This window comes from Fringilla coelebs, assembly GCF_963513975.1.
Source record: "Fringilla coelebs genome assembly, chromosome: 2".
Classification (NCBI taxonomy): domain Eukaryota; kingdom Metazoa; phylum Chordata; class Aves; order Passeriformes; family Fringillidae; genus Fringilla; species Fringilla coelebs.
This window is the reverse complement of record NC_140029.1, coordinates 87,732,933-87,759,960: the sequence shown is the minus strand read 5'-3', so window position 1 is coordinate 87,759,960 and position 27,028 is coordinate 87,732,933. Positions and strand designations below refer to the sequence as shown.

General features: G+C 39.2%; 1 protein-coding gene across 1 annotated transcript in view; it reads left to right on the top strand.

The window, feature by feature from the left end:
• RSF1 (remodeling and spacing factor 1) overlaps window positions 1-26,749 on the top strand; it is a 60,028-nt gene extending 33,279 nt beyond the window's left edge. The window contains exons 6-16 of the mRNA XM_084227070.1: window positions 2,752-4,472; window positions 6,889-7,086; window positions 8,301-8,405; window positions 9,737-9,816; window positions 14,405-14,459; window positions 15,774-15,880; window positions 18,857-18,924; window positions 20,011-20,218; window positions 21,839-22,062; window positions 23,947-24,138; window positions 25,815-26,749. Coding sequence (XP_084083196.1) covers window positions 2,752-4,472; window positions 6,889-7,086; window positions 8,301-8,405; window positions 9,737-9,816; window positions 14,405-14,459; window positions 15,774-15,880; window positions 18,857-18,924; window positions 20,011-20,218; window positions 21,839-22,062; window positions 23,947-24,138; window positions 25,815-26,389 — 3,533 coding nt within the window. The 3' untranslated portion in view covers window positions 26,390-26,749. The remainder of the gene's footprint in view (window positions 1-2,751; window positions 4,473-6,888; window positions 7,087-8,300; window positions 8,406-9,736; window positions 9,817-14,404; window positions 14,460-15,773; window positions 15,881-18,856; window positions 18,925-20,010; window positions 20,219-21,838; window positions 22,063-23,946; window positions 24,139-25,814) is intronic.
• The last annotated feature ends 279 nt before the right edge of the window (window positions 26,750-27,028 follow it).

Here is a 27,028-nt window from a genome sequence, read left to right as displayed (position 1 = left end):
TACTATTCTATTCTTCTTTGCAACAAGCAGTGTAGAGCAGAAGAAATAAATATTTAGGTAAAATTGGAGTTGTTGTGGAAGTACTAAGAGATGATTGTAGAAATGACAGTAAATTGTGCCAAAACCGACTAGAATTATCTTTCAGTCTAAGGCATTTCCAGTATCTAACTCTGCATGTAGATGCCAACACAACCTGCATAGTTACCAACACTGCAGAATTAATTCCATGTACTGATTGTGCTTTTGTCTCAGTCAAGCTAACTTAAATCATCTGATTGAGACCTCTTCTTTAGATACGATTTTGTTTTACATTGAATTCAGGAGCTGCCATTTGAAAACATTTTAAATGTCCCTACTCTAGATAATTCCCCAAATCCTGTGGCACACTCACCTGCCCCAGTACTTGCATTAAGCTGTGTATTGGTGTAAAATCACCTCTAGGCACTAGTTGCAAAATCATAGAATAGTTTGTGTTGGAAGGGCCCTTTAAAGGCCATCTAGTCCAACCTCCCTGTGACAAGCAGAGACATCTTCTACTGGAATGGTTTGTGCAGAGCCCCATTCAGCCTGACCTTCAACACTTCCAGAGATGAAGCAGCCACAACTTTGCTGGGGCAACCTGTGTTTCACCGCCCTCAGAGTGAAGAATTTTTTCCTGGTATCTAATCTAAATCAACCTTCTCTTAGTTTAAAGCCCTTCCTCCTTGTCCTGTCACTCCATGCACTTGTCAAAATTCTTATAAGACCCCTTTAAGTACTGGAAGATGCCATAAAGTCTTTCCAGATCCTTCTCCAGAATGTCTCAGCCTGTCTCCCTACCAGAGATGCTCCAACCCTCTGAGCATCTTCATGGCCTCATTCCTACAGGTCCATGTCCCATGTCTGCAATGAATAATGATATTATTTACATTTGCAGTGATTTGAGTGCTGTCAGTGTGTTCATAGAGCATTCCTTAGATCCTTTCAGTTGAGAAACTGTAGTGTCTCCTCCTTGTAGTCCAGGGGTTGCACTGAAGGCCCTACTGAGATGTAGGGAGAATGTGCTAGATGACCTGACACTTGTTGGCTTTGGTCATTTTCCACAAATCATTAAATTAGTACATGCAAATGCATGGTTACCTAACCCAATGCTTACATGTTTACTGGTCTGACTGATTGACTCTAGTAGCGTTAGGAGAGCTTGTGCGTTGACTGAGTTATTTTGTGTATATGTGAAAGGTTTTGTGATTAGTTGGGGAGTTAAACTATAGAAATCTGCTGATTTTTGGTATGGAGAGGTTTTGGGATTCTGGTGATCCTTAATGAAGTTTGGGAGAATGCTCAGCCACTTCTTCCCATCACCTTCAGCTAAGTTTAGACAGACAGAGATAAAGTGGAGGAATTTGGACACAGAGAAAATACCTCATTCTCACTGTTACAGACAGATATCTTTGTTGAGGTAGTTATAGGGGATCTGAGTGGGCATCACTTCTATGAAGGGGGAAAAACCAGCCTTAAGTCTTCAAAATGGGCACCTCTAAAGCACCGTGCCACTTCTGGAGTCTTATACATGCATCTTTACTGTACTGATACTGAGGTTTATCTTGATACATGCCTTGTATTTGAAAATAGATGATCTGTGAATTCCTCCTCACTGTTCTTTTCTAAAGCATTTAATTTCTTCGATGTAATTGTTATCTGTCATGTCCTTTCCCTTGTATATTTTTAACCACATCTGAAAACTCTCATCATGCAAAAAAAACCTGCACTAGCTCAGTTGGAGAGGGGTGAGGTCGAAGGGGAAAAAAAAAAATCACCTTTTTGTTTGCAGTTGTGGCATGCCTGCAAAAGCATCTTCCGGGTGGCAGGAGCTGCTGTCCTGGTATATACCGTGCTGTTGTATTTACTTCTTCTAATTAGTTCTCTTTCTGGCTGACACAAAATTGTTGGTAAAATACAAAACCCTAAAGTATCAAGAGGCTGTGGTAAAAATAAATAACAAGCTGAAGTGCATAGTGACAAAATAGCTGTATGGTTTATTCTAAATGCTGAAACTGTACTTCAAGCACTAATGATCTAAATCTGAGTTAGCAAAGCGGAATAACCTGATTCTTTAAGCTCTGCAGGTTTCCTGGCATATGCTACCATTCATTGCTTGTTTTAAAAACTGCAGATAAAGTGAGTGTAGAATATTGTCTGCATGTAGGAGATGTAGTCATTGCCTGGAGAACCTGGATGAATTTTGCCGAAAGCCATAATGCTGAATGTCTTTTCTCTGAACTGTTGAAATACAATAGTTAAGTGTATCTTGAAATAAAAACATGTACAAACAGGGGACTCATTTCTCTGAGGAATTTCTCTTGAAGGCCATGGAATCTTATCCCAAATTCTGTTTTCTGAAATAGCCCAGAGACTCAAGTGAGATTTCATGCCTCTGCCTAGGTTGTGTGTATCCTCTGGAAGTATTGTGGTAATACTGAAGAAGGGACTGAGATGTGTGTTGAAGGAAGGATAAATCTAGAGTTCTGCTGTTGGCTTCTGAAATTTAGGTTTATCTTGATATATAACTAGACTGAACAGTGGTTCTATAGTCAGCCCGCTTGTTTAATGACGGTGTTAGACAAGCTAGATTTCCACTAATACAGTAAGAGAAGAGTCCTTTGTGTGAGACTTGGGCTGTTGGGTTTTTTAGGTATGTCTCTGTTTTGATGAAGCTCTCTGTAATCCTATAGGTCCCTTGGATGTTTCTTAGCTGTTTTTCTCTGTCAACAGAAAATCAATTGAAAATCAAAGAAGAAAAAGAGGAGGTAGAGGAACAGTCAGTGGAATCAGAAAGCCTTCCTCCTCCTGTGGTCAAAGAAGATGAAAATGCACTTAAAATTGAGAAAGTGGAAGAAAAAGAAATAATAAAACTGCCAGTAATAGTGAAATTAGAAAAACCTTCAGAACACAATGAAGAAAAGCAAACTGTCAAGGAAGAAAGTGACTCCTTTAAGGAAAATGTCAAGCCTGTTAAAGTAGAGGTAAAGGAAAACAAAACAGAGCCCAAAGACCTAAAAGAAGTGAAAAGCTGTATGGACAAAATAGCAGTTCATGAGCCAGAGAGGTTAGAATTTTGTGTTAATGTCAAAACTCCACAAGAAATTGTGGAGAAATCTGTGGAAGAAAGTGAGAAACTTAAAAATGACCAACAGGCAAAAATACCACTTAAAAAGCGAGAGATCAAACTGACAGATGACTATGACAGTCCAATAAAAGGGCCCCTGTGTAAATGTGTTACTCCAACAAAGGATGTCTTGAAGGAAGAAGGGAAACCAGAAGAAGAAGCTTTTAAGAGGGTCCCTACCATTACTGCTCTATGTCCTGATGGGAAAGTGCTAGTAAATGGAGAGGTTAGCTGTGAAAAAATAACACCAAGTGTCATACAAAACAGTAAGTCAGAGCACTCTGCTAGTGCGATGGAAGACAGCACCTCATTAAAAGAGAAAAATGGAAAAAGTGGGGAAAAAGTATCAGACTCCCTAAATTCTGTTATAAAAACATGTGAGATTGAGAAAAATGCTGTAACTGTGCTGAAAGAGATTGGGGCTGTGGTCTCTGAGGTTTCTAATCAGAAAGTGCCTTCAAAGGAGGAATCTAGTCCTGTGGAAAAAGAGTCCCTTGACAGCACAGCTACTGAGATGGTAACGGAAGAGGCTGCAGACTCTGAAGACTGTGCCAAAACAACTGAAGAGAAACAAGCCACTGATCTCAAAAATGACAGCATGCCACCACCCAAAGAATGTTCAGAGAAGCTAGAGATGTCCCCAAATGCATCTGCTCCTGCAGAACTGCCTAAGCTTGCACTGGCTGATGATGAGACTTTGAAAAGTAAAGATGAGCCTGAGGAGAAAAACGACTCTCCAAAAGCTGCTGAGATACCTCCTGCATCCGCTTCACCTGTTACAGTAGAGAAACCTGTTCCAGAAAAGGAGGACTCAGATAGTAAAATGGCTCTACCTGAGGAGAGCAAAGTAGAAGAAAAATCCAGCCCAGAAAAACAAGAGGAAGAGCCAGAAGCTGCCAAAACAGAGCCAGATAGATTAGATGATGCCCATGCATCTAATGTAGAGGACTCCTCAGAGAGTAAAAAGGAATCTCCAGTACCTAAAAGCAAATTTAAATATAAGCTAGTTTCTGAAGAAGAAACCTGTGCAACAGAAAATAAAGAAATAACTTCTGAAAGACAAAAAGAAGGAATTAAATTAACAATCAGGATCTCTAGTCGGAAGAGAAAGACAGAAACACCGCCAGAAGATGTCAGCATTGGCCGCACATTAAGGCGGTCACCAAGGATATCCAAGCCTACTCCGAAAGTTGTGGAGACTCGGGATCAGAAGCCTGAGAAGAAGCGACCTGAAGAGGAAGAGGAGAAACCTGCAGCAGCACAAAAACCAGAACGAAAAGAAGATGCAAAAAAACAAGAGAAGGAGACAAATTCTAAAGTTAACAAGGTAAATACAGTTTTATTACTTGGGAGTAAAGAAAACCCCCAGTCTTATCTATAAGGAGAATATACTCTTACATAGGAATACTGAGGATTATGTTCCTTTGTCAGCTTTTGCAAGAAACTAGTTTTGCAATCCAGTTAGTGAACTCAACCAATTTAAAAACACCCCCTGAGTGAGTGCCTATATCTGTTGACTTTTTATAAACTTTGACAGTTTGTAAAATCTGTCACTTAAACCAACCTAAGTAGACCAAATCAACCTGAATGAATTCTTCTAAAAAATGGCATGATCAGGTCTGAGTATGTGTGGCTGAATAGAGGCTTGTAACCCCTCTGGATTTACTAGATGGATACTTGTTGGTGTCTGATTGGTCAGAATGATCATAAGCTAAAAAGGAACCAACAAATGGGGAAGAATAAAAATATTATGACTTCTGTTTCTAAGTGAAGCTAGAGATATTGTTGGGGTGAATTCATGATATAATTTAGCTTTTCTCACATATGTGATACGCATTTTAATGTGGGTACAGGATTTTGCTTCATATGCAGAAGAGATCTTTAAAAGTACATGATGTAAATATATCACAGAAAGGTCAATATCCATTTGTATGGTGTGCTTCTGAGACTGTGTATTTATAAATAACCCTTTATTAATTTATCTTCTGTTTTTGCTGGATATGCAGCACAAAAGACGCATGATGAGTTTGTATTTTTTAGGTGCACTTTTAAAAATCAACTTGTAAAGTCCTATTAATTTTTCACTGCAACGTATTTTTGACTGATGTAGTTTTCCCAAAGCATTCACTCATTTAGAATGTGAAAGAAAGTTTCTTTCACGTATTGCTATGTTGGATAACATTAATAAAATGAACAAACAGTTGATTTTTCAGTGAATGGTAACATCTATACTGAAAAATGCTGTCACATGCATGGAGAAATGAAAACCAAATTTTTAATTTGAAGATTTTAATTAAAAAAGAAAACATGTGAAATTAAGAGGGATTGTAAGTTCTGAAAGTTATTAGAATTTTGAGGTACTGTTGCTACAGGTGTTTTAACTGTTTTTACTTGATTTCTGTTTGTGAAAGAGCAAGAGATCTAAAGAGGTCTACTTTTCTAAAATAGTTATGATAGAGGAAGAAGTTTGAGGCTGTTAAGCTTCTGTCATTTAAACAGGATGAAGAATACCAGGATCTTTAATAGCTTACTTTTTATCTTGGGGCTCCATTTCTTTGTAAAGATGGGTCTTATAATAACTCATTTGAAGTTGTGATGCTGTATGATGAATCTGTAGCCTAAACTGAGACTCTCTAATGGATTTGAAGTACCTTTGCTGCTAAAGCTTCCGGAACAGTAAAATCTCTAAACAGATAGAAACTGATGTTAGTTTAAGTGATGTTAGAAGCTGAAACAAAATTTTACCAATATGACAAATGCTGCTTTGGAACGAGTCCATCCTGCAGGAGAAATAGAATATTTTGTGCATTTTAGTTTATTCAGGTCTGTGAATAATTTAGTCAAAATCCAAAAAATATTTTGAGTTAAGAAAGCTGGAAAAATTGTTTTCCTTTTTCAATGTCTGTGGGAAGGGGGTAATAAGTTGGGAGAGAATGATGGGTGTGAGAAACAAGTCAGTCAATGGGAATAAAAGTTTTTTCTGTTTGACATGTTGCTTTAAATCTAAAATATCTTAGTTGTAGAAAGTAGTTTAAGTAATTCAGAATAGTCTTCTGATTTTTAATTGAAACCTGTTTTTTATTCAAAATATGGTAAGATACATATATTCAAAATATTTTCTTTCATAATATGGTATATGATAGAAGGGGGTAGATGCCCCTTTGATTAGCAAAAAAGAATCACCAACTGAATCATGTTTCACTTAATGAAAAAGTTTAAGTATGAAAGAAGACCTAGATAGAAGTTATGCACTTAAAAGGTTCAGTGATCTTATTTCAGAAGCAAACACATTTTCCAAAGTAAAATAAAATGCATAAACTCTTTGGAAGGCAGGTGGGAGAAAAAAAAGATTCTCTTTGAGTTGAAGCAAGTTATCATGAAAAAGTCAGAAAATTTAAGTGTGGCATTTACCTTGTTCACTATGAATTTGGCATTGTCAAAATAGAAAAAAAATGGTCTGAGTGGAAAAATTTGTCTTCCTACTTTTAAATTTGTCTTCCTACTTTTAAATCTTACTTGAAAAATTCTTTCTTGCACGTAGGTGCAATTTTTTCCCCTTTGTCTGGTTGCATTTTAAGGATCTGGGAAAGACAACATATTCATTGAAATGCTCTGCTGTAAATTTGCTGCAGCTATTCTGACTGAAATGAATCACTTTACTCTGGAGGCAAATATTTTTTAAGATCTGTGAAGAAACTCTGTGGACTTCTTTTGTGTTTTTTCTTTGAAATGGTGTTTCATAGAGAAGCAAAGTTCGGTGGACGGGTACGCGGACACGTGGCAGGTGGAAATACTCAAGTAATGAGGAGACTGATGACTCTGAGAGTGAAAAAAACTCTGAGGAGGAGGAAGAAGAGGAGGAAGAGGAGGAAGAAGAAGCTCCACCTGCTGATGACGATGAGCCCTGCAAGAAGTGTGGCCTTCCCAATCATCCTGAGCTGGTAGGCTTTTGGGGAAAGCTTCTATGGGTTGTTGTGGATTGAAGGTGTCTGAAGGCACACCATTCTTCTGGGTGGCCATAAGTAGGAGTGTGTCTTCTAGTTTTTAGGTGGTAAACTCATGAGTTTTTAGGTGGTAAACTCAGATCTGAGTTACCTTGAATAAGGAGGGAAGGAAGTTATTTTTCCTGTTTGCCAAAACAAAAAGAGCATCTTTTACAAGGTGTAACGCACCTTAGCCCATTGAGAATCAGTCTGGGTGAGGCTTTGAGGTTATTCCTGCAGTTGCAATGAATACAGAGCAACATTAAAAAGAAGCAACATTAGAAAGAACCCCAGCAGTGTGATGTCTCCTTTACAAGGTATCAGTGACATAGCCACACAGCTGCATAATCATCTTCATTGGATGTCACTGCATCTCACCCTGAGGACTGAATACAGTGAAATCCCAGACAGATCACAACAAGATTCTGCTATTTCTTGTGGTTCTCACTTATTTGTGGTAGATACCATCATGAATTCCTCTGTTTATCTGGGAAATCATCCTGTGAAGTCCTGAATCCGGAAAATAAGCCCACTCTTGGGTGTTCGACAGATATCCTGGCATAACTGAGAGAAAGTTTGCCCTTTAGGATGTTAGAGATAAATATTTCAGTAGATATACACACAGCTTATGCCAGCTTTGTTCTCAAGTTTTATGGAAAGGGTTATCTCAAATTTTCCCCAAGTAAGTATGAACTTCTAGTAGTTGCCTGGTTGTGGATGCCCTGCAAGCCTGCAAGACTTTGTCCCTGCTGCCCAGGTCATAAAGTTATCCTGACTGAGGAAGAAGACCAGGTTTCCTGCATAAGAGAGCACAGGGAAAACATGTAGTACCATGTCTTGTTCAGATGGAGTTTTCCACTTAGTCTAGGATCTGGAAAGCATTACCAGATTCTACACTAAGCGCACATAGTCTACGTAGTCCAGTAGTACTAGGTACTGAGAAGATACTGTAAGAGGAAGTGTGGTGTTAGCATGGAAAACTGTGATGAATAGTCTTCCCCATAAAAACCACCCTTGGCCCTGGAAGTGTGGTACAGGATAAGTGGTACAGGGCTTTTTATTTTTGTTTGTTTTGGCACAGTCAAACACTTCTGCGTTGACTGGGGAAATATTTGTGGAGCTTGTTACATGTGAATGCCAAAAGATACTCATGACATGTTTTGTTTGCACAGATTTTGTTGTGTGACTCTTGTGACAGTGGCTACCACACAGCCTGCCTTCGCCCTCCGCTGATGATCATCCCTGATGGAGAGTGGTTCTGCCCGCCTTGCCAGCATGTACGGTTCCTGTGTGACTTCACTCTTCCTTGCAGCTTCCCTTGTGGTTGTGGAGATTGGCTGGGACTTTAAGAAGTCCTTTCTATAATCTTTTTTGTCTGTTAACAAATAGACTGGGATGAATGGTAGGACTGCTTATCTTCCCTCCCGTCCGTTAGTAAAACTGAATTTGTGACATGGTTTTCTCTTACTTAGTTCTGCTAGTGATGAGTGACTGTTGCTGATTTTTAGATGGGAATCTCCAGTCACACTGATTATCTCCCATCTCTGATTAAATCACAAGACTAGTGCAGTATTAAAGATATAATGTCTTAAATTTTCCCAAAAGAAACATTTAAGTTATTGTCCAGGAGGCAAGAGCAGTAGGCAACAAGGGATGGATCAGTGGCCAGAGCAAGCAGCTGTTTCTGAAGTCTTATTCCTTCTTTGGAGACATTTGCTCAGAAGCCAGTTAGAGAAAGCTGCTGTTACTGATGAATCTCAGGGTGCAGTTTGCCTCTGATTGGAAAGCCAGGGTTGTTCTACTCAAATAATAGACAAGTATGAACCATCATTCCAGGGTTAGAAGCAGGGTTGATACTTGGGAGGATAAGCAGAAAGTGTGTGATGCTGCTCTTGTTAAATTAATGGGAAACCATTTGTACACATTTTCAGAATAATTTGCCTGATCCCGACCACCTTTCTTGGTTTTAGAAAAATTCTGTGCCAATAGGGCTGTTGCCTGAGAGTTAGCTAGAGACATTGGGCATGATGTGAAATGACTGTATTTGGTGCTGGGTTTTAGTTGTCTTCTGAGGAGCGTTTTTGAGTAGTGATGATTTTGAGTATGTAAGAATGTTTTCTTTACATTTTTAGTTATAGCTTATCCTTGTTCTGTTGCTATTAAAGTATTCTTCAGTATGAAAAATGACAGTTTGTAAAAGGGTGAAGAGCACCCTTGGAAATAGTATAATGAGGGCATTAACATGGACTAAGGCACAATTCGTCCATTAAAAGTCATTTTTGCATACAGCTCCTTGAGTATTTGATAAGGATATTATCCTAAAGTGTATTTCTGCTTTTTGCTGCAGTGCCCACTGAACTCATCTAGTTTCAACCTCCTTTGCCATGAGCAGGGGCACCTTCGACTAGACCAGGTTGCTCAAAGTCTTGACTTGATGGTGGAGCTCATGTTTTAAAAAGACAGGCTTTATTGTAAAGCCTTGTTCATTGAAGAGGAGCCTCCAGTAGCAAGACTTCTTCCAGATACAGTCTGAGTGAATGAAGAGTCTGAATGTTACTTCAATGTGAAAATTGCTGGTTATGAAATAAACTGTGTTTCCTTCCTTTAGAAATTACTCTGTGAGAAATTAGAGGAACAATTACAAGATCTGGATGTTGTCTTAAAAAAGAAGGAGCGTGCAGAACGCAGGTACTGTTGTTTGGATGCACTCATAGCAGTGCTATGCTGGGGCTGGTAATAATTGAGCAAGCATTAAAATAACTCGGGACTGGGGAGAAAAGCAGTGATGAGACTGGGTATTGGTAACAACAATTTTGGCTTCCCACTGATTATTGCTAGCTCAGTGCTGGGACAGTTTGCAAGAAGGGAGGAAATAACTAGAAAAGATAAGCAAATACATTTGTACTAAAATTTGGTTAAAGTACCTGAACACAGATTTGACTTTCTTGTACCAATAGTTAAAGGGTTTCCAGCACTGGTTCAGCTGACTGTCAGTTCATGTGTAGAATTCCTGCTGTAAGCAAGTTTAAGTCTTGACTTTGCTCCAAAAGTCATCTAGATTTGAGAGTTGTTACTTTAGATCCTGTTAAACTCTGCCTAATGTACAAAATTATGCAGCAACTGCTGTAGGGCAGTGGGTCAGTGAAGTTTCACAGAGTCACAGAATATTCTGAGTTGGAAGGGACCCACACAGATCATCAACTCTTCAGGGAATTGCCCGTGCAGAGTTTGAACCCACAACCTTGGCATTATTTTCACCCTGCTCTGACCAGCTGTCCGCCCCTGCCTTTACCAAAGGCTAAATGCAAACGTATTTGCTGCATTTAGGAACAACAGCCGTAGCAGTTGGAAAATTCTATTGGCAGTTTTCAGACCTGGAAATGAGGGACATGAAACACATTCTGCATAATTTATACCTTTTAGGACATATATTGAGTACTTAGCAGAATTTAATAACGTCTGTATGCATTATTAAACAAAACTTTGCATGAATTTTATCTTAAAAGGCAAATTTCACCAGAAGGTGAAGCCCTTTTAAAGAAAGTAATTCTGCAGGCTTATATTTGTGGCAGGGACTGTAATATTACATGAGATGTAGTGAGTCAGTGCTGGGAAGATGGGAGCACAATCTGTGTCTGCTTTCAGCTTTCTTCAAATCTGTTATTGCAACAGCAACAATAATAGTGACAGATCAAGTGCCAACTGTTCCTGATGTTACTACTTCTGCTCAGAGTGTATCTAGAGCATACTGTGGTGAAATTATCCATTGCCAATTGTGCTGAATTTGTAGCTGTGGGAATGAAACTATCAGCTATTTTTATGAGTGAATTCAGCAAATACACAGCCTCCATCTGTGCAGGAGTATGGGACATACAGGAACTCTGTCGCTTTGCTTTATGGTGGGAGTGCTCTTTATTAGTGAACAGTATTTTTGGACCTACTTTGGTAAATATTCTGCTGACAAACATTACATGGAATGCTGGCTTTTGCCAGTCTGTCTTGCTTTCTTGAAATCACCAGTGTTGCATAAAAACACAATGTTCTGAGAGCAACAGGAGAGCATACAGTTGATGTCATAGCAGTTTTCAGTGTCTGAAACAGCTGTTCAATAACCATTTTACAATTGGATCCTCATACCAAATGAACTTAATGCTTTATAATGTATGCCATAAAATTGAGTTGTAATAGACTTCACAGTCCAATAGTTGAATATTGAAGTCTTCCAACTTAATGCTGTATTGTTGCAAATAATAAGGTAAAAAGGCTGAAGAATTATAATGCCAGAGGAAATGAGAGTTGTTATTACAGCTCAGTGTATAAACTAAAGCAGGTTGGTTGCTTGGGGCACAGACATACTTGAATGCAGTGTTTCTGAAAACTCAGTATGTGGTTGGGGTCTGTCTTTTTGGCAAAGAAAAGAAATCCAACTCTCATTATGGATCGGTCTACCTAATAGGTTCATTGAATCACTGCTGCTATCCTGCTTTTTGAAGTAGTGATGTTGTGCTCTTTCCAGCTCTCAGGAATCTTACTGAGGCTGATTCAGCTGCACAGCTGTGTGCTTGCACATCCCCAAACTGTTATGTCGCTGATTTTTAAAATGAAACCTTCAGGTTTCCTGTCAACTTAGAAATACATGGATGAAATGATACCTTCCCCCCTCCCTTTTTCTGTTTATGAGTTCAAGGTGCTACCACAACAACCTGGATGAATTTCAGGTTTCTCATGTACAGACTAACTTCTCTAATTATGTCCTACCACCAGCTGGAGGGAGTGGACATTAAAGCCTTCTAGGATCTACCTTTTAATCCATTTTAGATACTCTGAGACTTCTTGATGGAAAATCTCTCTAGGAACTACTTGTCTAATTCTCCCAGGCCAAACCAGGTGGAGTACTTGCTTTCATACACACTTTCATGACTTCCCTGCAGCAATTTTAGCAGCCACGTAATTGAGATAAAATGTTCTCTTGAATTTGCCTAGGAAGATGTTATAACTATCCAGTGCTTCTCTACTGCTGCCCTTGGAGATGTCTTGGTTCAAATGTTTAAATTCTTGGCTAAAGTCTTGAGCTCCTCTCTGCCACACAAGGAATAAAGAATTCATTCGATATAGTTCTGTGTTTCATTTCAATAACTTGACCTCAGCAGGATTGTCTTGTTCCATTTGCTGAGTTCTTAAGCAGTGTATACTCAAGCCAGGGAGAAGAACAGCAGGACTGGAAGACTTTGCTAATCATGATTAAAAACAGATTAATTTTTCTCATCCCCTGTCTCTTGACGTTTTGCATTACAGAAATGAGAAATTGAGCCAACCATCAAAGAAACTTGCTGAATACTAAAATGTTTGCACTTCTAGTTCATTTCTCATTTCTGTAATTTTATTCCTTGCCTACAAATGTTATTTTAACTAATTTTCAAGGGCATAGTGATTTTGCACAGCATCCTTCCTCCTCATCCAACTATTTTAATGATGCCCAGTTGGATGAGGATTTCTTTTCATCTGTCATGTAGGAATATGTACATTAGGATACAAAACCAATTCCTTGTATAGACAGCCAGTCATTTCAGTAGGCGTAATGATACCAAGTTGTTGAAGTCTGTGGTCTTTTTAGCTGTAAGACAACCTAAAATCCAAAATTACTCTTTGGAAGTATTACTTTAGGAACTGTGCTTGTTAATTTTATTTAAGAGTATTATGCTAGAAAGTGCAGAAGGCTACTCAGAAGACTTTCAAAATTTACTTAGATTCTTTAGAACTGAATGAAAGTACTGGAACAAAATTTTTACACATAGATGCTTCTAATCACACAATGAAGTAGACATATCTGAAATAAATATGTTGTGGGCATTGTTGCAGTTATGTGCATGATGTGTCCTGTTGCAACTCAAGTGTAGAGTGACAGCCTCATATGAGCACTCACTGTAACTTCAATAGTCTGATCATGGTTGCTTGAGACACTTCAGTTCAAAAATCCAGAGTCATTCCAGACACCAGTAAATGCCACCAACTTTCATTGTGCTCTTACTTTCTTTAAATTACCCCTTGTTTTCAAAAAAAAAAAAAAAAAAGGCTAGTAGGGACCTATGGTGATGGGAGTTTGGTTACCCCTCCTAGTCTGCACTAGTACCTGCCTATTCTTCCTCAGAGACTGTTCTTTGAAAGTTCAGTTCAGCACCATGAAAATCAGCATGGAGTGCTGCTTGTGAAGTGTTACGAAATCCATCTCTAGTTAGACTGACAGATACAACAGGGCTTAGAGGAGACTTGTGTCCTTCAGGGGCCAGAGGAGTTGTCCCTGAGGCAATTCATATGATACAGAATGTCTGTGTTGAAGAAAGCTAAATCTAAACTGAATTTTGCTTCCGTAGATTTAATCCTGTAACACTGTTGACAAGGAGGACAGCCCGCTTCTCCTTACAAGAGTCCTGTATTCGAGTACTTCTCTATCTCCCATCTTTGGTCAAGTGTTTCTCTACACTGATCCTATTTTTTCAGCCCTTCTCTACTGGATGTGTCTGCTGCCCTCCAGTAACTCTCACTGGCTGGCTCTGAACTCTTCAGCTGGATCACATGTTTCTTGGAGAATGTGTGGTGCCCAGATGGCTCTAAGTGCTCCAGCCAGGTGTGAACAGGACTGACTGCCATGGCAGGTGTCCTTCAAGGTGTCCTGTCAGCTGTTGTCCTATTTGCACATCCATCTGTCATTATAGTTCTTTGAGCAGCAGTTTGACTCTGCTGGTCTTTGCTCAGGCAAAGAATTGCTCTGTAGGCAGTTATTTGTCCCCTGGTGTTCCTAGAGTTGGTTATTCCTGCTTGGGTCTAATATCTGGCATTTATCCATTTTGGATTGCATCCTATCTTTACATATTTTTTCCAGTTCAGTGTGATTCTAAATTCCCATTTTCTTTCATCACCTTCACGATTGTTGGCAGTTATGGATCTGACAACATAATCTTCATCACAGCATTAATATTTTTCAGTTGTGTTTTACTTGCTTTCTATACAGAAATTCAATAACTTCTGTGATGCCTGCCCATAGTCTTCAAGTACTGCTGATTGTCAGAACTCTTTGAAAATCTCTTACATTATAAATGCAGAAAAATGTAATCACATGATAATTAGCATATAATCCCAAGTTCAATAACTTTTCACTCAAACATCCTCTTGGGATGCTTCTGCCTAGCAAGAGCTTCAAATGGTGCTAATTATAGCTTTATTTTAGATATCAGCAGACTTTCTGTAAGCTTATTTTCATTTTCTTTCTCTCCTCAAGAAAAGAGCGATTGGTGTATGTGGGTATCAGTATTGAGAACATCATTCCACCTCAGGTAAGCTAGTGTGTCTGTGTGGTATTGCTGCTTTATTTTCCAAACTTCTCCGGGAAAAAGTCTCTCAGTGCTGTGTCAGAGGTGCTAGTAGCATCTTGGAAAGAAAAATCAATCTATATGCAGATCAGAAATAATTCTAGACTGAGTATAGCAGAAAAACCAAAGAAGCTTTATCATGTTTATTAGAGCCACCTGATGCCGCCCAGAGTCCTCTCCCAGTGAGGGATTGCAGGACTACCTCCCTGCCCATTACAGTTGGGTTTTAAGTTGAGTGCTCAATATTCAGTAGTTTGTAAAGGTGGAAATCAGTTATTTAGCTCTGGTGTTTGCTGTGCAGTTAGTTACCTAGGTCTGAGCTAATTGTCATGGCTTTCCTTTGGAACTGATGGAAACAAATGTTTCCTTTGGAACTGATGGAAATAAATGTTTCTGGCTTATGATTCAGAGGCAAATGCTGTGCTCTATGCAGCACAGTATTTGCCTTCAAGCAGTGGATACGGTCACATGATTAAAACCTGTAAATATTTAGTGTTTCATTAACATATGCTTTTGTATGGTTTTCCTTGAGAAAAGAAAAAAAAATGCTTCTGTTCACATGAAGAACAGCCTCTTCTCACTTAAATACCCTTTAAAGCAAGTCTCTTGAAGTCTTGGTTAAATACTTTCATCTGGAATTATATAATCTGTTCTTTGGAGTTCAAAATGGAACTTTTGTTCATTTTAAACATAGACTTTCCACTCTGCCTGGCTGTAACAAGGCCAGCTTTTTCTCTGTGTCTCTGAATTACAGAAAAACGATTACAGATTTTACAAACTTGCAAAAGTATCTATGGCTGAAAGCAAATATTTGAAAAAATGCAGCCTGGGGGCAGATTATTTTGCTTTAAAATTAATAACTTGCAAACAATATAATAAAACTAATCTGCATGAAACTTTATTGAAACGGCACTGTGTAAAGGTATCCCTGTGCTCAGTATGTAGAGGTGGTGGCCACAGTTTGTTCAGCTGCCACATTTACTAGTCCTAGGAGTATCACCCAAGGCGTGATCTCAGCATTGCAGCATAAAGACAAAGATCCAGTAGCCTGAACCCTTAAATTCTGTGTTTGGCAAGTTAGATAGCTTGTAAGGGCAAAATGTGCAAATTCACCTGAACTGCTGTAGTAGGTCACTATATTACAAGTTAAAATGTGCTGTGTTGGGCATATGAGCTTTCTAGGCAGCAGGAATAATCTGTATTACAAGTTCAGTCATAATGAGTGTGAAGGGAGGGAGTGTATAATGCTTTTTTGACACTTCTGTCTTATCTGAACAGGAGCCAGAAATACCTGAAGGTCAGGAAGAAAAGAAGAAAGATTCCAAAAAGCCCAAATCGAAACTTGAAAGGAGATCTACCAGAACCCGAAAGTGCATAAGCTACAGGTCAGCAGCGTGTTAAAATAGCTTGTACAGCAAAAGTCATTCTGTTGTTTCCTTTCTGAATCATCCCGCCACTTCTCATGTAAGCTTCTACATTTAACAGAGAAGCCCAACTAAAGTGTCTTTGTTCTTTCCTCTGAACACTGTTTATGCTCAGTGGTTGTGAGAGCATAAGGTGGTATAGTGAAGGGGTGATGCATTAAAAAAATGAAAATGTATATGGTGTTTTGTTCAGGAATACTGGAGAACGTTTTGGTGTTACTGCAGTTTCTGGAGGGAGTTAAAGCAGGTGAATTAAACCTTTCCTTTCTCTTGCACGGGAGACTTCTGCTTGTGTCTTGAAAGGCCTTCAGTTCCTTGCTCTCTTCCCCCTCCCCACCTTAGACCTTCCTTACAAGAAAGGGGCATGAAACTTACAATGTAATTATCACACAGTGCATCTAAAAATGCAACTCTTTAGAGAAATCTGTAACTCTTTAGAGAAATTTTTGACCAAAATGCAATTAGTAAATCAAAGTGCCAAGATTCTGCATTCTGAAAGTAGGATAGGTCACTAAGGTTTTCAAAATGCAGCATGATTTTAATAACAACTTTTGTTCTCAGTGTATTACCGAGTTGTTTTTATAAACTGCTTTCTAAATAGTACCTTATGACACTCTGTATCATCTTCAGTCCACCAGGCAAGTTAAATGCCCTTGGGATTAGAAAATAATGTGGTTGCCAAAGAGATTGTGGCAGTTTGTCCTGGATGCATTAGGAATATTAAAAAAAAAAAAACCCTCTGTCTTTCCAGTGGTTGCTCCATGTAAGCCTTTATAATGAAAAACTGTAACATTCCAATACTAGAACAGCAAACTTTCCAGCAATAACCATCATTGGATTTATAGTCAACCTGGTTTGGCTGCTGAAAAGAGGTGTGATATTTGCATAGGCTGAGTTTTCCAGCCTGGTCAGAACACTCTGTCTGACTTTGCTCAGCTGTTGGATTTTGGTAACTTTCTGAATGAACAGCAGAAGTCACACTAATGAAAGTACCATTGCTGCTTTGGGAAATTAAGCATTCCTGTAGGGAATGTTATGCTACGGGCAAGACTATGCAGATCTGCTGTTATGTTAATGTCAGGTCAGGCAGCATCGGACCAGGAGAAAAAAACCCCTTGCCTGTAGGGTGTGTGTGGCACAACTTCAGCAGGACTCATGTTGTGCAATGACAGTAAATTTTTATTGAATGTAATGTTTCAGAAAAATCAGTCTTCTGATAAAAAGTGGTAATCTTTCTTACAGACTATGTCTCATACACATAAGTTTGAGCTGGTGAAAATATTACACGTATCAGTGTGTCAGATTTATATGTCTGCAGTGAAGTTCCACTGGTGTCACTGAAAGTTGTGACAGCCGGGGAAAATAAATGCGTAAAGTCTTATTCCTCTAGGAAACAGATCTGTATGGTGGAGCATCCTGGTTCTCTAAGGGGTTTCTAATCCCTTTGTACCACCCTTCTGTTGAGTCCTCTCATGAGCAAGTTAGCAATAGCCTGCATCATGAATAAAGCAGCAGCAGAAGAAATTATGTTCCATTACACCTAATGGACAAGCAGCTGTCAGCTCACCCATGGCTGAACTCAGGTTATTTGTTAGCAGTGGTTTGAAGGCATTAAGTGATTTCTCACATTTTAAAGAGGGTTTTTTTTTTAGCTGTGTGAAGGGAAAACAGTGTTTGAGTAATATGGAACTAATCTTACTAATGGAATAATTTCAGAGTTATTTCCTTGCTGGGTAAAGCGGCCTTGAGAGTGGCATGCAGTTGCTCCTAAGGAATATAAAGATATCAGAAGTCCATCACCTTATTTTTAAAGTAGAAAGTGTTTTATGCTTACTATTGGAATACAGAGTAAAGTATTAGATTTCTTTTTCTCTTGTACTGCCAGAGGTTCTTATGGAGGACCAAGGTAAATATAACTGTAATCTTTCTTTCATGACTGAGAAGTGGAATCTTTAATGAACGTATTGTCCAGTTGTTAGTTGTCTGTATCTGAAAAAAAATATAACAAATAACTATTTAAAAAATGAGAAGAAGAATTTACATCTAAGTAAAAATTATTTTCTATATAGTTAATAAAATTCGTACTTTCTCATGTTGGAGCTCAAGGCACCTATTTTTTTGAACAGGTAGCAATCCTTTTTTATGAAATTTGAATTCATAACTGAAGAAACAAACTGAGATCATCTGTGTTGAAAGGATTGTATCTTTTTTCTTCAGTTTGCTGTTCTCTTTAAATGAGCTACTCGGGGTGCAGAGATTTATGCAGTTTTATAAAAGCTGTTGCAGGACAAGCAGATTCAAAGAACTTTGCTTTTCTTTGTCCTATTCAGTTATGTAACATTGCTTTACAACTTACTTATGTAGATTTATGAGGAAGTTTGTACTTTGTGTTTTATTTTATCTGTTCAGCTTAGAATGTTGCAGATCCATAAAGTATCGTGAGCTTTAGGAGTAGAAAGCAGCTATGTGAAATCAGTTCTGAAGGAAATGTGGACAGAAAAAAAGAGTTGTACATTGAGTTTAATAGATGATTCTCAGGCTGTTTTGAAGGTTGGTAGAGCTAATGTAATCTAATAAAAAACAGGGGGAGAAAATGGTGACTACATTGTGTGAAAATGCTATTGAAGCCATTTTAAAGATCTTTCAGATTATATATGTTTATATTCAGAGGCCTGTTGTGTAAAATGGGAGGGATTTCTGTTCATGTAACTCAGTAGTAAGACAGACAATGGTAAATAATCCACAAGCAAGTAGAAGTAAGAAACACAACTTTGATAATAACATAGCCATTTAAAAAAAATTCTGGCCCATTTTTTCTTTTAATTATGTATCCAGCCCACTCTGTGCAGTGTAATTTCTTCAGATTTTAAGATACGTTATTGTAACAATTTAATTAAGATTCACTTCAAAGTGGTAAATGGAAGCTGTCATTTTTAGGTTTGATGAATTTGATGAGGCAATTGATGAGGCAATTGAAGATGATATCAAGGAGGCTGATGGAGGAGGTATGTTTCTTATGTTACTTGTTTTGCATTGCAATGGTGACAAGAACATGGACAGCAAATTTATTTTGATATGAGAAGCAACAAATACAACCCTCTCCCTTTTAGCTCTGTAGTTTGCCAGGGATTTTTTTTTACTGCTGTATTTGGAGTGGCCAACCCATGCTGCCAAAGGATTTAAGAAAATCAGTAAAAGTTGATAGTTAAATCTAGCCTGTACAGGTTTTTATATATGTAATGAGTAAGTTTTGGACTTGAGATGGGAATGGCAGCAGTGCTATTGACATTTGTCCCCTGTAAAAAGAGGACTCACAAATTGGTCTGCTGTTGGACCCCCTAAAAGTCTGGGTGTAGGAAATTGTCTTAATATTCATTCAGCTCTATTAGCACTTCTCATCTGAACACAAAAAAAAGTGAAATTCTGTTCTTTGTTGCCTGTTAAGGCAACATGGGACCAAACCAGAGATCTTCAGCACTATCTGAGAGGGATGGAGGTGGATTTGTGCTTCTGCATCACCTTAACTTTTTCTGAAGAAAACAGCCATGAAACATTGTCCCTCAGTTGTTTGGCCTGTGGCATCTCCAGACACTCACCAGTTTCAGAAGCTCGTGGATGTATGCCGACAATCTGAAAATCTGTGGGTGTGTAACACAAGGTCCATTACAGTAAACATAACTAAGTCTCAACACTAAAACACCTTTTCAAAAACTCCACTTCTTGTGGAGTTTTTGAAAAAAAAATCTCAAACCCTTGATCTCCCAAGAAGGCTAGTCAGCATTATGAAAAAAGTGTATTTTCTGGTAATTTCCCTCTCAAAAGGCACTGGCATGGGAATAGTGAGGTTTGGGGTTCAGTATTAGAATGCAGATACTTAACCATGACCTTCTGCATGGACTTCAGTATTTCCAAGTGACCACATCTGGGCTGTGTATGTCAGCAGCAAGACTCTCGACAGAGTCTCACTTGACAAGAAAATATTCTGCTTAACAGAAAATCACCTGAAGGTAGGCACATGCAAGAAAGATCTGTAGAAAGTTAAACAAGAAAATAAACTTGCTATTGTTTCCCCTTTCTGCTACTGAATTCAGGCATTGGCAGAGGCAAAGACATGTCAAATATCACAGGTCACCGTGGAAAAGACATTTCCACAATCCTAGAGGAAGAAAGGAAGGAAAACAAGCGACCACAAAGGGCTGCTGCAGCACGACGCAAGAAACGACGGCGACTAAATGACTTGGATAGTGACAGTAACATGGATGAAGAAGAGAGTGAGGATGAATTCAAGATCAGTGATGGGTAGGTCTGCAATTTAGCTTCCACCACAAGTCACTGACCTTTGCAGGCTTCTGTGACTCTGGAGTGCCCCTGAAACGATCATGTTCCCAATGCTGGAATGGCACTGCTCATTGCCAGTAAAAGTCAGAGAATGATAGAATGGTTTGGGTTGAAAGGGACCTTAAAGATCACCCAGTTCCAAACCCCCTACCATGGAGTCCTCCTGGCCTAAAGGAACATTGTACTGGCAGAAGTGCATTACTGTGATGTTTGAGGCCTTACCACAGGCTTCTGTTAGTGCAGGAGCCAGGTGGGCTCAGTTCTCTGGCTGATGTGATTGTCGAGCAGAAATCTGTAACAAAAATGTAGCTAAAATGAGGCTGGTTGTTCTCTTTTAAAAATTCAAGTTGAAAATTCCTATTTTGTGGGATTTTTTGGCCTGATTGTCATTTAGAAATTGGAAGACAAAAATTTTCATTGTTTAGAGCATACAAAACCTGTCATGCAGAGTCTGAAATTAGTTCTTGATTGCTGCTCTGTAGGAGGTAGATTTTGAAAACAGTGAAAGAAATGGCTTATACTGTAAAAAACAAATACATGTCATTGCTCTGGCTCACTGAAACTCACTTTCTACAGAATTTCTCATCATTCAGTCTGGACAATTACTGATGTGAAAAAACCTGATAATTTTAGATTAACTTTATGCCTCAATGAAGTAGCATAATAAAGCAGGCATGAGGTTGTAGGGTCTTTTACCAGCAACTTTTACAGCTTTACACCAATCATTGATTCAATTTGCTAAGTGTATGGACAATCTATACAAGATAAATGCAAATTTTGAGCTTTGTTTTTCACCTGTGACTGTGCTGAGGACATTTCATTGGCACCCTGAATAATTGAGCTACATGTGCTGGAAATTTCCAGTCAATGAGTGTAGCTTGTGGAAATGTCACAGAATTAATAGTGCATTGATCTGTTAAAGTGTGCTCATGCATTTTCAGCTCCATCCTCTGCTTAGGGCCTTCTGGATCTTACGCTGGAATTTAGATTTGGCTGGCAGCCACATGCAAGTGACTGTGTACCTTCAGTGTTTGATGGTTTTTAAAAAAGCCTGACTCACTTGAAATTATGGGAATGTTACAAGTTTATAAGGTTGTGAGGTGCATGTTTTGCATTAGAGCCATAGTTTTGTATGAAGACACAAAATTCTTGGAAATTGTATGGGGCAGTTCTGGGTTTGTGAGGGAAAGGTCACCTTTGCCAGAAAATGGTTGGTGTTTTTTGCCCTCCAGTTACTGCTATGCAGACATTACATTGCAGTGAACAATATGAACACTCTAGAATCTGTCCTGTGTTAATGCCACCTCCAGTGTTGGTTTGGCAGAGTGTTTATATCTGCCTGCTGTTGTAGTCTGCTGTGTAACATCATGCACTGTAGAGCTGTGTCCCAAATACACAGCTGAAACCTCACATCGGGGATGGCAGCTTGCTCTCTCTGGGTCTTTGCTCCTCATTATAAGATTTGTGCTTTTTTTGTTTTATGTAAAATGATACTTATCACTTGCTTGTAAAATACAAGTACTAGTTCAATCCTTTGATTGTAATACCCATTCCTATTGTCTGGGGCTTTCCCTTGAACAGATCTCAGGATGAGTTTGTTATATCAGAGGAAAATCTGGATGAAAGTGAAGATGACCCACCATCAAACGAGGACAGTGACTCCGAGTTCTGTGCCCGCATATCCAGGCGACACCTCTCCAGGCCCATGAGGCAAAGCAGGCGGCTACGAAGGAAAACAGTCAAGAAAAAATACTCTGAAGATGATGAAGATGAAGAGTCGGAGGACAATTCAAGCAGAGAGTCTGGTGAGTATAAGCAATCTTTGATATTTTAAATACTCTGTTCTGGGGAGAGAGAGAGAATGGCAGTCTGAGCTTTTGTCATGACTGACTAGCTTGTTTGCTTGCTTTGGTCAAGTCAGATGTCATCTTTGCTGTGAAGCAGTTTGCTACTTGTTCTGCTGTCAGTATTTTTCAGGAACTGATATTGAGCACTAGGTTCTTGGCACTTCTAGGTAATGATGTATTTAAATAAATGCTTGTGCTATGATTCTAGAGGCTGCCATTGTGGATAGTTACAGCTACCCTCTGTACTTCTTGTGTTTGGCACATGATTATAAGAAAGAGGATGGAGACAAAAGTGTGCTTCTTTCTAGCTAGTAGAAGACCTTCTGAACACACCTATGAAAAAGATTCTGAAAGAAACATTTTCCGTCACTTTTATGGAAGAAAACTTCATGGCATTCTGTGTTTTCTGGGAGGCTTGAAAGCAAAGAATAACACCTTGAATCTCTTTCTCCTAAAATCATCCTTAAAATCTTTAGTAACTGAAGACTCTTGCATCACAAGAGAACCTAATAATTCACTTTATTCTACTTGTCCTTCAGCTACTTAATTTTCTTTTGGCATGGTTTGAAGTGTGAGAATTGTACCTGTGCACTACATAAACCTCTTCATGATCAGCATCTTTCTCTGAAGACAGTCCTCCTTTTTTCTGCTTCATTTGAGACACAGACTAGAAAGTGCCATATACATAAGCATTCATTTTTTCTCATTCTTATTGTGAATTTAAGGTTCTGACTGTACTCGAGTGTGAACTTACTGCAGTGTGTGTTACCAGTGTTTTATCTGTTGAGAATATAGATGATGGACATGTTGGAGTAAGTTGGTTTGGAGTACTGATTTCCAAAAGGAAAATTCATCCATGGACAGATGAAGACAACTATATGAGTGATTAGAGTGATTGTTATCTCCCTGTCCTCAATGCATCATTGCATGGATCATAAGCTCTTATCAGTAAAGATACTGGCAGAAGTCTAAAGAGATTGCTCATCTGTTCAGTAATGCACAACAACAACTGTTTGTTTCCTGGTGATAAAATCAACTGATTCCTGTATCATTCCATAGATATCTGAGAGTATAACATAACTGTGTGCTTCTATTTCTCTCTTACCCTCATTATTGTTCATCAGGGTCTGGCTTTAAGCCTGTTTATTTTCAGGCTCCAGAGATGGAATTTCTTTCTGAAGCTGGTTGTTCTTGCTGACTTGCTCTGTTTCTTTGTCTAATATTTTAAGAAGTAAAGAGGATGCCACTTTGATCTGTGGCTCATGTCAATCTCTAACTTAGGAAGAGTGTGTGACTTTTATAGGAATGTGTCTTGTGATAATTGTTTTGGCATAGCTCAATGAAAAGCATATGAAGTGGATTTGAGGCTATTTTCAACTGATGTCAATAAATTTAATTTTTGAACACACTAGCTGCAGTAGACTGGTGCAGGAAGAACTGTGATTGATGGTAAGTTTCTTCTGTATGGTTTCTGTTTTCAGCAAACCCATGATTGAGTGAAACTGGTTTTGTTTTTAACTTATATAACTCAGAACTTGGAGTTTCATCTTGTCAGTCATTTTTTGTCTACCCATTCTTAAAAGTCTTCTAGTAGAGTACACATTATTTAAATTTTAAAAGCAGAACACTCTCCTGAGGCACTGGTAATGTGTGCCATCAGCTCCAATTCAGTAAGGTTGTTTCCACTGTCAGGAGTTGTAGAGATGTCTTTGACACCAGTAGACATGAGACATCAAAAACACTGTGAGCAAACTATCTGAATTAGGAAACCTACCCTAATTTTTTATGTGAGGCAGTTTTGCTTTGATGGACTAATGCGCATCACTGTTTTATTCCATACAGAGAGCGGCGATTACACAGATTACAGTGATGATGATTACCTGGAAACTAGGAGGAGAAGATCAAGACGGAATCAGAAGAGACAAGTTAATTATAAGGAAGATTCAGAAAGTGATGGCTCACAGAAAAGTGTCCGATATGGGAAGGAGTTGAGAAGAGTTCATAAAAGAAGGCTCTCCACTTCGGATAGTGAAGGTAAAATAAACAGTCCAACACTTCCAGGAGCATGTGTATGTCAGCATCAGCACAAAGGGAAAGTTATGTAATTCCAAGATTTCAGAGAATTGTCATTCTAGAATTCCTTGATGTTTCTCAGAAACTCTTTCCTTCTGAAACAGCCCACTGGTACTTTATGATGCATTGAGTCACTTCTCAAATTTATCATTGCCCCTAATCCTGGCTTCCAGGTCTGAATTTACTGCGCCTGACACAGAGTGTTGGGATTCCAAAATCGGCAGTAATACAACTGTTTCACCACTTTTATGTTAAGAGGTCACAAAGCTGCATCCCACCAGCCTCTAAAGATTCTCTTCTGTAAGAGGAAGGGCATTGCCACTGGTGCTCTGACTGTTTGTGCTGGTGGTTCTGACTCGTTCCATCTCCTGTTTAAGGAGCTGGGCCAAGTGCAGAGGAAGCCTCTCTCAGTAATGTCAGGCACTCCAGGAGTGATTGGCATGCTTTGTGATTTATAATTAATTAGCTTTTACAAAATCAGCCATTGACTGTGGCTGTTTTGGATTGTGGGTGGGTGCCTGGATTATCAGACCTCAGCTCTGGCTTTCCGAATGCTGAGTAGTGCAGGTTGCAATGGATACCAGGCTTTCTCAAAAAATGAGCTGTCGTTGGCAATCTGAGTGCCTCAGTTTTGGAAGGGCTCTCCTGAGATTACAGAGTGGTAGAGTATCCTCTAGGTGAAGGAAAACAAGTCTGTAGTGTCTCAAAAACATGATCTTCAATATAGCCTGTTCTCAGGCTCTGTGGGTGTTTTTTTTTTTTGCCAGCACTAGTGACTTTAAACATTCCCTGATTGTCGTTGTCTTTCCTTCAGGAAGTCCCATTTCCTTGGGTATTTTAAGTACTGGCTTTCCATGTATTAAAATCAGTACCATTTGGCACGTTTCCAGCACTGTCACACAATTCCCACAGTATATCATAAAACACATAACAGTGTTACTGAAATTGTAATTACTTCAAAAATAGAGGAACATTGCCACTCTCAATCAACTTGAACCTACATTAAATAATACCCTTTAAAGTGAAAATTCCCATAATTTCTAGTGGGAATCACAGAGAGACAACAAATTATATCTGCCATTTGATTTTTCAGTTTCCATCTTTTCTCACCCCAGCCACCAAAGATGAGTGTAAAGGCTCTCAGGGTGTAGGCAGTATTCCAATTTGCCAAAACATCAAGCCTCCCCTTAAAAGAAGAAATTGTATATCATTTGGGGGTGGCAGGGGTATAGTACAGCTTGTATCTGTGTAGATACATGAATTTTATGATAAAGCGGCCATTATTTGGGCTCTGAATTTCTGTCAGGATACAAATAAAATGCGTACAATGAGACAAGGAATGCAGTTCTGTGTTATTCCCGGCATGGAGTTACCATGGGGAGAGCACATTTGCTTCCAAAGCCTCTGGTACTCCTCAGATTGGAAACAGATAATCCATAAATTATTAACACTTGCTACATTAGAAGTTAATTTAAAAAGTAAAAAGAATGCAAGCCTTTTGGCTTGGTTTGGGAGCCTGAGGAAGGAGACTCTGAATGTGTGTGCTCAGAGAGCTGTCTTGTTAGTGAGTGTGAAAGATGAACAATAAATATTGCACTGAGATTTGCTAATGGCTCTAAGTCTGCTGCTTTTTCCAGAGAGCTACACATCTAAGAACTCTGAAGATGATGAATCCACAAAGGAGTCCAAGCGATTGATTCGAAAACGTCGGCGAAGTACAGACGACTATTCTGAGGAAGAAGGAGAGGATGAGGAGGAAGAAGGCAAGCCTGTCCGTAAACGCCTGAATCGAATTGAGACCGACGAGGAAGATGCGTGCGAAAACGCGAACAACGACGCAGAAACCCCTGCTCCTGCAGATAAGCTGCCAGCAGCACAAGCCCCCCAAGACAACCCCAAGAAGCACTGCTACCGGATAGAGAGTGATGACGAAGATGACTTTGATAATGTAGGGAAAGTAGAGAGCCCTTTGGACTACAGCCTGGTGGACTTGCCTTCCACCAACGGACAGAGCCCAGGGAAAACCATTGAGAACTTGATTGGCAAGCCAAGCGAGAAGACCCAGGCCCCCAAGGACAGCACAGCCAGCGCCAGCCTGGCGCCCAACGGGACAGGGAGTGGGCAGGAAGCGGTAGGGCCGGAGGAAGATGAAGATGAACTTTTGAGAGTGACTGACCTTGTTGATTACGTCTGTAACAGTGAACAGTTATAAGACTTCCATTTTTGTGCTAATTTATTCCACGGTAGCTCATACCAGCGGGCCAGTTATTAAAAGTTGTTTTATTTTTCCTAGAAAATTCTCCACTACAGTATCACTTTCTAGAAGCAAGAATTTCACCAGTCCTGCAGTCTTTCTGTGAAGTGACCAGTTTTGAACTTTGAAGACGAATTGCTGTAAATTCCCTCTCTTACCCCCCTTCTCCTTCCAAGTCCATGGTCCTGGGTAATTTCACTCACAAAAACCTTATAACAACAAGAGATTTGTATATTTTTGACTTTATATTTCCTGAGTGCATACAAATTTGTGGAAATGGGTGGCCTAAGAAAGCATTCCAAATCAGTCAGGGCCCAAACCGGAACTGGGGTGGGTTTGGCTCAGGGGGTGGGGGGACGGGAGGGGGGGTGGTGCAGAAGCACTTGTGCTTTAGCTTTTTCATATGAGATATATATTATATTTAAATGTTCACAACTTAGATTACAACTTAACAGACAGTTAAAAGCAAAATTAATGTCTGTACTGTCGCATTTTGTGAGTTGTAGGTTAACATACCATAGCTCATTTTAGTAATCACCTTCATGGAAGCAGTTTGATTTTAATACTGGAGGCAAACAGAATTATTAGAGGCCAAGA